Source organism: Hyperolius riggenbachi, chromosome 11 (assembly GCF_040937935.1).
Source record: "Hyperolius riggenbachi isolate aHypRig1 chromosome 11, aHypRig1.pri, whole genome shotgun sequence".
In the NCBI taxonomy this organism is placed as follows: Eukaryota; Metazoa; Chordata; class Amphibia; order Anura; family Hyperoliidae; genus Hyperolius; species Hyperolius riggenbachi.
The window spans coordinates 17,978,364-17,989,797 of NC_090656.1; the positions used below are offsets into that span (position 1 = coordinate 17,978,364).

Consider the following 11,434-nt stretch of genomic DNA (forward strand, 5'->3'; position numbering starts at 1 on the left):
TAATTGACTTACAGACAAAGGCCTGGTGCACACTAGAGGCGTTTTTCTGAGCGTTTTGAGTTTTTAAATCTGCTGCTAATGTTATCCTATTGTTATCCTATGTGTCTGTGCGCACTGGAGCAATGAGGTTTTGTAAAAAAAAAAAAACATAGCATTACATTGGGAAGAGCTTTTAGAGGTTTCAAAAGCTCTTCCCAGTGTAATGCTATGGGGTTTTTTACAAAACCTCATTGCTCCAGTGTGCACAGACACATAGGATAACATTAGCAGCAGATTTAAAAACTCAAAACGCTCAGAAAAACTCCTTTGGTGTGCACCAGGCCATACATACATACATACATACATACATACATACATACATACATACATCAAATTAATGGAAACCCCTTGAAAATCAGCAAAATATATTTTAATATGGTGTAGGTCCAGCTTTTGCGGCAATTACAGCCTCAATTCTCCAAGGTATTGATTCATACAAATTGTGACTTGTTTCCGAAGGAATTTTTTAGCCCATTCTTCAGTTAAAACACCCTTCAGTTCTTTTAGAGACGATGACGGCGGAAATCGACTTCTTACTTGAATGTCTAATAACCACCATAAATGCTCAATGTTGAGGTCTGGGGATTGTGGTGGCCAGATTAGATGCTCAACTTCATTAGAATGTTCCTCGTGCCATTCTTTAACCATTCTAGCTGTATGGATTGGGGCATTATCATCTTGAAAGATGGCATTCCCCTCCGGAAACATTTCTTGAAACATAGGATAAACTTGGTCGCCCAAAATTCCTAAATAGTCTCGGCTGTTAATTCTTCCATGAAGGGAAATCATTGGCCCGGTGGATTTCCAAGAAATTGCACCCCAGATCATCACAGAACCCCCGCCATGTTTTATGGTTGGGAGAAGGCAGTCTGGATGAAATGCTTCTTTCGGCTGTCTCCAAAAGTACACTCGGCCAGAGGTCAGAAATAAGGTAAACGGTGATTCGTCACAGAAATTCACATTTTTACCACTGCTCGAGGGACCAATTCTGGTGGTTTCCACACCACTCTAAACGCTTTGAAAAATTTGTCTTTGAGAGCAGAGGTTTTGTAATTGCAGTTCTTCTGTGGAATCCAGATTTGTGCAGCTCCCAACAAACCGTTTTTGTGGAAACTGGGTTCTGTAGGTGTTCGTTCAGCTCTGCAGTGTTTTTTTTTTTTTTTTTTTTTTTTTTTTTTTTTTAGGAGCAGTCTTGCAAGCTTTTCTAACAATTCGATTTATATTTAGACTGTCTCTCTGACAACTTCGACTTTCGGCCACAACTGTGCTTTGCTGAGGACGTTTTTCCTTCTCTTTCAAAGGCAGTCATTACTTCTGAGACAGTACCTCTTAAAATGCCAAGCATTCGGGCAGTTTCTGTTACAGTAGCGCCTGCCATACGAGCACCAACAATTTGGCCTCTTTGAAAGTCTGAGAGATCTGCCATTTTTTTAAAATTATAACCAACTTTTGTTTAAATATCTGTTAACAAAAAAAAAAAATTAACACATGTCAAGTTTTGATTGCTTAAAACCTGTTCAAAGATTATGATGCCAAAAGGTTAGGTGTTTCCATTATTTTGTCCAACATACATACATACATACATACATACATACATACATACATACATACATACATACATACATACATACATACATACATACATACATACATACATACATACATACATACATACATACATACATACATACATACATCTTCACTATCGTTCCGAAGCTCCATGCTGGATCTCCCCAAGCCCACAGACGTCGCAGCTCTTCTGCACACTGTGAGAAGTGACGGTAACATTGTACCGATAAACAGGGAGTGAAAGGGGTGTTCCTATGGACAGGCTGAGAGGAGGGAAACTGTCACTTCCTCCATGTGGGGACCATGGGGGGCGCTGGACTATGAGGACACATAAAACATGATTAAAGTGAGTCTGAAGTATTAAAAAAAAAAAAAACTTGAGTGAAGGCTCTGGGGCCTATAGAGCCTTCTCATTCCGCTTACGGATGGATCGTTCCAGCGCTGGCTCTCCCGTTCACATCTGTCGCAGGGGACTTCCGAAGTCTTTAGGAGCCCGAGTGCTCCCGAAGACTGGTGGCTCCGTACTGCGCATCCGCGAGTGAGCACTCCGGCTCCCGAAAGCCTCCTGCAGTGGCAGAGAGATGTCTGACCCATCAGGCGGAGACTGCTAACTTGGGATCCAGCGCTAAAATGCGGGTACCATGAGGAGAGGGAAAGCTTTATAGGACCCAGAGCCTTCCCTCTCATTAGGTAAAGTATCATTATAATTTTTTAAGTGTGGCTTCAGTGTGACTCCCTTTAAATCAGTGTAAAGAGGGTTTTTGGGGGGGTTCCCTTTTTAGAACTAGGAGCAATGGATTCGGCTGCCCCCCCCCCCAAGCAGGGTGCACCACCCGGCTAATTTTAGTGACCACCTGGCTAATATTGGCTAGCCTCCTCATCTGCCTCTTATGCTGTAAGCAGAATTGTGCAGCGAAGCGCTCACCCTGCATTCTATCCCACCTGGCAACTTTTTCATGCCACCCAGCTGGAAAAAGTTCTTCAGAGGACACTGTAATCCTTTTTCTGCACAAAGTTGTCATTAACCCCCTAGGAGAGAACTTAGAAGAAAAACTGTGCATTGATCAAGCGACATATTGTCTTGGATGGACATATTTTCCTGTACAGAAATAAATTAGATATTAATTAGATATCTGACTGTATAACTTGGTTTTAAAACCATATAAAGGTGAAGAAATCAGATAATTTTTTTTTTTTTTTTTTTCCTCTGTTCCAGTCTTGTAAATTCTGCTGTGCAAAGATAGAAGAGCTTCTCCGGGAAAATGAAGACCTTAAAAAGCGTCTTGGTGAGTATTTTTCCTCTATAATCAATAACCTATCTGAGTGTTGCAGTAGGAGGATAGCTCTGTAGGATTTAAGCATGTTCCTGCTCTCCTTGCCAGATCCCCACCCTGAGCACTGGATTTGGCAACAAGCCTCCTATTGGCGTCCAGCATCAGTGCTTGGGGGAGGGGGTCAGGGAGGGAGGTGACTAGCAGGCTGAATATCTGCCTACCGTGTGTGTGTGTGTGTGTGTGTTGCACCTGTTCTGCACAAAGTGAGTAAAGACTCTGCATCTAAATGCTCTAGGGTCTCTTTCACACGGATGGATGAACATGTGCTGAACACTTGTCAAGTAGTCCACCCCAGTGCCGGGACGAGGGTCTCCAGCACCCAAGGCAGGAATTTTACAGTGCACCTCTGCCCCTGAATTATGCCTGCCATCTGTACTGCACACCTTTTTTTTTTTTTTTTTTTTTTTTTTTTTTATGTGGAAGAAACTACAGCCTGGCCACAGAGAGACAGCTAGGGATTCTGTCAGGGGCTCTCCTCCACTCCCACAGCAGATTATTCCAGCCATAAATGCATGCTGGGGCAGCTCACAGGCAATGCTGCAGGAAACTGGTGCTGCTGTCACCCTCTAGTCTGAACTAACACCACCCCCCTGTGCTCCCCAGCAATTCCGCATTGCAGCCACATGTCCTCAGTGAAGCCAGAGCTTGATCATAAGCCCACAAGCCACACTGCCATTAAAGGGACACTTAAAGATACTCTGTAACAACAAAAACCTCCCCTGGGGGGTACTCACCTCGGGTGGGGGAAGCCTCCGGATCCTAATGAGGCTTCCCACGCCGTCCTCTGTCCCACGGGGGTCTCGCTGCAGCCCTCCGAACAGCCGGCGACAGAGCCGACTGTAGCTTCAATATTTACCTTTGCTGGCTCCAGCGGGGGCGCTGTGGCGACTTTCGGCGCGGAAATACCCGATCTCCATCGGGTCCGCTCTACTGCGCAGGCGCCGGAAACTTGCGCCTGCGCAGTAGAGCAGACCCGACGGCGATCGGGTATTTCCGCCTACTTCGGCGCTGACAGCCATCAGAGCGCCTGCGCAGGAGCCAGGAAGGTAAATATTGCGTCACGGCTGTACGGAGGGCTACAGCGAGACCCCCGAGGGACGCAGGACGGCGTGGGAAGCCTCATTAGGATCCTGAGGCTTCCCCCACCCGAGGTGAGTACCCCCCAGGGGCCGTTTTGTCGTTACAGTTCCTCTTTAAGTCAAACAAAAATAAGTTTTACTCACCTAGGGCTTCCAATAGCCCCCTGCAGCTGTCCGGTGCCCTCGCCGTCTCCCTCCGATCCTCCTGGCCCCGCCGGCAGCCACTTCCTGTTTCGGTGACAGGAGCTGACAGGCTGGGGACACGAGTGATTCTTCGCGTTCCCAGACACATTATAACCCTCTATGCTGCTATATGGTATATGATATATGCTATAGCGGCATAGATGGCGCTATTGTGGCCAGGAACGCGAAGAATTTTTTGGACTTAAGTGTCCCTTTTTAAAGAGCAGACCAAGCAACACTGACACTACAGCTGCCCTGGTCTTCTCTCTGATGGCAGCGTGGCTTGTGGGCGGGCACACAGTCACTTGTGATTGGAGCTCCCGCCGCGGTCTGGACACATGGCTGCAAACTGTCGGGGAGGCTAGTTCAGACTAGAGGGTGAAAGGGCAAGGGGAGAGGAATGCTCGCTCACGCTGCTGCGCAGAGGCTGGAGCCTTTCCAGCTTCGGCCTGGCCCTCGCCTACCCTGTCGACTACAAGCGCTGGGCGCAATCAAAATTCACCCTGCCAGCCACATGTACTATTATGGCTGCATTCAAAATGTGGCAGCATTTTATCCAAACTAAATTCACAGTGTACTTTAAAAGTCAGATGCTTGTGTCGGGAGGGGTTAGTATCTGGATCCTCCAGAGGCTTACCCTGTGTTCCTCCGCGAGCAAGGACCCCAATGTGGCCATACTGCACCTAGCTCAGGCTCCAGCGGAAATGGCAGAGTCCAATCGTGTCCGCACTACTGCACCGGTACAAATAGCTCTTGCATGTGCTAAATGTATCTTTATTTACCTGGGGCTTCTTGCCGCCCCTCTGTCATTTGTGGCCCTTGCTGCAGCTCCGGTCATCTTCCGGGTCCCACTAGCAGCCTCTACAGATCGCCGACCCACGTCACCTGAAGCGTATGCTTTCAATGACGTTTGGGTGCCTGCACATGCGCAGAAGATGCTGTCCCATTCAGCAATCCTTGGAGGCTGCCAGCAGGACCCTGGAGAAGACGGGAGCTGCGGCAAGGGACATGTGACTTCTAGGGGCCGAAAGAAGCCCCAGGTAAGTAATGGATGCATTTAAAGGACACCTGAGGTGAAAATAAGCAAATGGAATAAAGGATTGTATCAATCTTCCTTCTCCTAAAAATGACTTAAGATATTCCAGTTTTATTTTATGTTTAAATCTACTTAAAGAGAAACTCCAACCCAGAATTGAATTTTATCCCAATCAGTAGCTGATACCCCCTTTTACATGAGAAATATAATGATTTTCACAAACAGACCATCGGGGGGCGTTGTATGACTGATTTTGTGCTGAAACCCCTCCCACAAGAAGCTCTGAGTACCGCGGTACTCTGTGAACATGGTTACATTGTGGCAGTTTGCCCAGACAGGAAATAGCTGTTTACAGCTGTCTGTAACAGCCAAAACAGCTAGGAGCAGCTACATAACCTGCCCACAGTAAAAATGTCACCATGTAATGCATGTCAGAATGTGAATCTGGGAAAGATTTTACAATGAGCAAACACTGACTAAATCGTTTATCCATAATTATGGTAAAAAATGAAGCACTTTTTTTACTACATTATTTTCACTGGAGTTCCTCTTAGTTTTTTTTAACTTTTTTATTGTTTTTGCTCAATGACACATTCATTGAAGTATGCCAGAGCTAAAATCTATGAACAATTGAACTTTTTTTATCTTTCCTGCTCTCAGAAGCCATTTTCTGCTAGGAAATTGTTTTTTATAGTTGGAATTTCTTATCAGTAAGGGTCACACTGTAGTCACTTCCTGTCAGGACTGAGTCAGCCACTTGCATACCTGATATTTAACTATTTTAGGCAGAGAAAGAAAAAAGGAACACAGCATAGCTATGTGTGCTAGCCACTGTACATACACATGTCTATCTCATCATGTCACATGTCACCTCGGGTATCCTTTCCTTGCTCACCTCTTGTATCCTTTAATTTGGTTGAATTTTTTTTTTTTGTGGCCCCTTTTTTGGGCAGTGATGAGCTAGTCCATGTGGTAGGGCTGTGGAGTCCAAAAATCATCCAACTCTTCAGTTTATGAAACCACGGACTCCAACTCCAGGTACCTAAAATTGCTCTGATTCCACAGCCCTGTCATATGGTCCATCACTTTTTAAGGTAAAAAAAATCCCAATTTTGAGACCCTTATAGCATTTTGTTGGCCTGGTGCACACCAGAGGAGTTTTTCTGAGCGTTTTGAGTTTTTAAATCTGCTGCTAATGTTATCCTATGTGTCTGTGCACACTGGAGCAATGAGGTTTTGTAAAAAACCCCATAGCATTACATTGGAAAGAGCTTTTAGAGGTTTCAAAAGCTCTTCCCAATGTAATGCTATGGGGTTTTTTTACAAAACCTCATTGCTTCAGTGTGCACAGACACATAGGATAACATTAGCAGCAGATATAAAAACTCAAAACGCTCAGAAAAACTCTGGTGTGCACCAGGCAGTTCTGCTCTGTATATTACAAGCAGTAAAGAATGGTGAAGCTCACCTCTCGGTCCATGTGATGTGCCTTGGTCAATTAGGCAGCAGTGGCTGGATAGTGTAAGGCCACATACACACATCAGACTATAGTCTTTGGAAAATGAAAGATCACAGACCAATCTTACTACCCTTCATGTAGTATGAGAGCCATACTCTACACAGTCTTTTCTATGGAGCTGAACTCCACATCAGGAAAAAATCTTGGCAAGATGCTGCACACACAGATGCTGTACAGACACAAAAGATCAGTATCTGCAAAAGATCTGTTCCTGCCAAAAATCCATTCCTGCAAATTGCAATGATAGTCTATGAGATCTGCAGATCATCATACACACATGATTTAACTGACATTCATCTGCAGATCAGATCCACCAGGATGGATTTTCAGATCTGCAGATGAATGTCAGTTAAATCATGTGTGTATGATGATCTGCAAATCTCATAGACTATCATTGCAATTTGCAGGAATGGATTTTTGGCAGGAACAGATCTTTTGCAGATACTGATCTTTTGTGTCTGTACAGCATCTGTGTGTGCAGCATCTTGCCAAGATTTTTTCCTGATGTGGAGTTCAGCTCCATAGAAAAGACTGTGTAGAGTATGGCTCTTATACTACAGGAAGGGTGGTAAGATTGGTCTGTGATCTTTCATTTTCCAAAGACTATAGTCTGATGTGTGCATGTGGCCTAAGGGTTTAGGGCCTGCTTCCACTACACAGATTGGATGCAGAAAAACTGACTCCAATGAATGCCTATGGACCTGTTTTCACTAAATGTGATTTTTTTTTTGTTTGTTTTTTTGTTTTGTTTTTTTCCTCTGATGCAGATTTTCCCCTAGGCATTCATTGGGGTCAGTTTTTCTGCATCCAATTTGTGTGTAGTGGAAACAGGCCATTATCCTCTGACACAGGCGGCTTTGGTTTGAATCTCTGCTTTTCCTGTTCAGTAAGCAGTACCTATTCAGTAAGTCCCTTGGTCTAGAGACTCTCTAAAACACTGCTACTGCCTACTGAGCACCCCCTAGTGGCTGCAGCTCTAGCACTTTGAGTCCGCCAGGAGAAAAGCGTGACATAAATGTGATTTTATTTTATTTGACTCCAGGTCAGATAAGAATCATCATTCAGCAAAGGATCAGCACCATCTGATAGTATTATTGCTCTTTTATTTCATAGTCCACATAACCGCACAATAATGCAAGGTTTCTAAGCGACTGCTTCTTTCCCAAGCTATGCTGTATGGTGCCAGTCCTTTGCTGAATGATTCTATGTATTACAAGCACTAATGGCAAGCCTTATTCCAGCTTCCTCGTTTTGTTAGAATTGCCGTGGTATGGCAGTTTTTAAAGATTGGTTTAACCACTTTACCCCAAAGGGGTTTTTACCCTAACGGACAAGAGCGATTTTCACCTTTTTAGTGCTCATCCCTTTCATTTGCCAATTGCTTAATCACAACTAATCTCAATGAAATGATCTTTATTATTTTTTTTTATTTATTTTTTTTCCACCGCCAATTTAGGCTTTTTGGGGTTGATATTTGTTTTCAGTAATTACTTTATTTGCTATGCATTTTAAAGGGAAAAAACAAGGAAAAAATACTTTCTCCAATTTCATCCCCTATAGTTTTTATGTAAACACTGCTACTGTACATAAAACTCACACATTTTATCTGCCTAATATGTTTTAATTATGTCCCTAGTACAAAATATGGTGACAATATAGTATTTGGAAATAAAGGGGTATTTTTTTTTTTTTTTTTCTATGGTGGAGTTTTTTTTATTTTCACTATTTTCACGCACAGCGGCAGCAGCACTGTCTGACTTATAAAAACGTCCTGGAGCCATTAAAGGGAACCAGAGAGGATCAAGTATACATATCTGGGGCTTCCTCCAGCCTCATACGCACGGATCGCTCCCACGCCGCCGTCCTCCGCTGCCTGGATCCGCCGATACCGGGTCCCGTTATTACCGCCAGTCGGCCGGTGGACGCGGCCAATTCTCTGCATCACAGGGGGCTCCATCCATACAGTTACGCATGTGGCTGCCTACTGCACAGCCGCATGCGTACGGGTATGGAGGGAGCCCATGTGATGCGGACAATTGGCCGCGCCCGGCGGATCCAGGAAGCTGAGGATGGCAGCGTGGGAGCGCTCCAGGCTTCTGGGGCTGGAAGAAGCCACAGGTATGTATAAAATTTTTCTATTTTAAAAAAGCATTCCTCTCTGGTTCCCTTTAAGAGGCTCTAACAGGACGTTTTTATAAGTCAGCTTGTCATTAAGTGTTTAAGATAGAATGTTCAAAATGTTCCAGCCAGCGGATTACTGCATGTGTAGTACATTACTCCTGCAGCAAGGGGGGAAATTCTGGGCAGTCCGTATTCCAAATTATTGCAACCCAGAGTTGAAGAGCATGGAAATTTTAGATTAGATAGAAATTAAGGGAAATCGCTCCAAAAAATTGATTGATCCTCCGATCGGACATGCTGGAAATAATCGATCTGGCAGGTAAATCTGTCAAATTGTATGGTGTGGATCCAGCATTAAACACCAAGTCTTTTCATTGTTGCTGAGTAGATTTTTTTAGTCTGGAGGTTCATTTTAATGCTGTCTTTGTATTTTCAGGTCTGAAGACAAACTGAAAGGCTGCTGGAGACGGGGGATTGTACTATGTGAAGAACCGAGACCAAATCCAGCCAGAACTTTTTATTTAGTCTCGAGACAGAAAAGCCTTACAGCCTAAGTTGTGGTTTTACCACGTTTTTAGTGTCCCCGCTGAGGAGAAATATACTCACTTCCTCTCCAGACTGAATGCTGGGTAATCTCTACAGCATTTGATAGATTGGAGGGAGGGGCAGAGTATCTGTCTCATGTCACTTCCTGGTGACACCACAGAATCCAATTAGTCCAGTGTGTCACAGGGACAGGAAGTGAGCTGATATATTATCACTGGTGCCACAAGTGGTATTAACAAACTAACCATCCTCTGTTCTATCCAGAACTTGTTTTGGTGGAATTGGTCTTTTACATTTTTTTTGTTTGTTTTGTTATTTAAAGCAGATTTCTGGCTGGCAATATTTAGTGGTCACTCTGCACAATACAGCATCTCTAAGTTCCCACAATAATAATATCCTACTGATACTGGCCAATTCTAGCCATTCTGTTAGACAGCTGTGACTTTTCCAACATATCTATAAAAAGTTATGTTTGTCTTAACAAATATAATACTCTACATGCAGCCTCCTACCTCACCTCCCCCACTGCTCAGTAGTTCAGTACATCCACCTCTGCTCCCTGCCCTTTACTGCATACCAGTGGTTCAGTTCATGCTGCCTCTCCTCCCCCCCACCCCTCTCTGTAGTTCAGTACATCCACCTCTGCTCCTCTCTGTATACCAGTAGTTCAGTTCATGCTGCCTCTCCTCCCCACCCCTCTCTGTAGTTCAGTACATCCACCTCTGCTCCTCTCTGTATACCAGTAGTTCAGTTCATGCTGCCTCTCCTCCCCACCCCTCTCTATAGTTCAGTATATCCACCTCTGCTCCCTGCCCCTCTCTGTATACCAGTAGTTCAGTTCATGCTGCCTCACCTCCCCCCACCCCTCTCTATAGTTTAGTACATCTACCGCTGCTCCCTGCCCCTCTCTGTGTACCAGTAAACCAGAAGGGAAAATTAATCTACAGCTGAAGTAAGGAAGGTGTTGATGGAAAGTGGCCTAACGCGAAGCATCCTAGCCACGTAACTAAAGGCAAAGTGGGTGCAGAATTGTTGCATAAATATTGCAGCCTTTTTAGTCCTTTAGAAAAGAAGAAAAAAAGTAGTTGCTTAATAAGAACCTCCCCTTCCGGGTGTTAAACCACACCCCCAGTAACCTATGGGTCATCCATTGTGAGTTACCCATTGAGTTTTTGCTGTTGACTGGCCAGAATTGGCCCCAAGCTGACGAAGTGGTGGTCTTTGCATTATGGACCTGCCTGGCCCCCGGGTTTGTCACCATCAGTATGAGGGCGCTGCCTCCCCTACAATCGGCACAAATTATAATTCCATCATGATTGGTTAGTGCTACATTTGTGCTGCAAAACTTAAGATGTCTGCTGCTTTCGTTTTGAAGATAATAGCACTTTTTATTTTAAAACCATACAATCACCCAGCCCCCATACAACAACCTACAGATCTGAAACTGGTACAGGTGGGTAGTGCTGTGCATGTGCTCATTTGTGCTGCAAAAATAATCTTTTATACTTAAGATATTCCCTTTTTTTTTTTTTTTTTTTTTTTTTTTTTTTTTTAATAAGATAAAGTTCCACTCCGTCCCCCCGCGCCCACCCTTCACAACATCGTAAAAAGCTGAGTGAACTTTTTATACCCTTTTATAAAAATGTCAATATCTCAAAAATAATTTTTGCAGCACAAATGAGCACATTCACAGCACTACCCACCTGTACCAGTTTCACGTCTGTAGGTTGTTGTATGGGGGCTGGGTGATGGTATTGTTTGGAAATAAGTGCTATTATCTTCAAAATTGAAGCAGCGCAAACCTTAAAGGGCATCCGAGGTGACATAACTTGATCAGATAGTCATGTCTCTCTCTCTCTCTCTCTCTCTCTCTCTCTCTCTCTCTCTCTCTCTCTCTCTCTCTCCTCTCTCTCTCTCTCTCTCTCTCTCTCTCTCTCTCTCTCTCTCTCTCTCTCTCTCTCTCTCTCTCTCTCTCTCTCTCTCTCTCTCTCTCTCTCTCTCTCTCTCT

The 11,434-nt window shown here is 44.3% G+C and overlaps 1 protein-coding gene across 2 annotated transcripts in view; it reads left to right on the top strand.

Annotated features, from left to right (window-relative positions):
• LOC137538068 (serine-rich adhesin for platelets-like) overlaps positions 1-10,815 on the top strand; it is a 38,358-nt gene extending 27,543 nt beyond the window's left edge. For both annotated transcript variants that reach the window (XM_068260037.1, XM_068260036.1), the window contains exons 7-8: positions 2,825-2,894; positions 9,317-10,815. In XM_068260037.1, coding sequence (XP_068116138.1) covers positions 2,825-2,894; positions 9,317-9,333 — 87 coding nt within the window. In that variant the 3' untranslated portion in view covers positions 9,334-10,815. The remainder of the gene's footprint in view (positions 1-2,824; positions 2,895-9,316) is intronic.
• Positions 10,816-11,434: the final 619 nt, after the last annotated feature.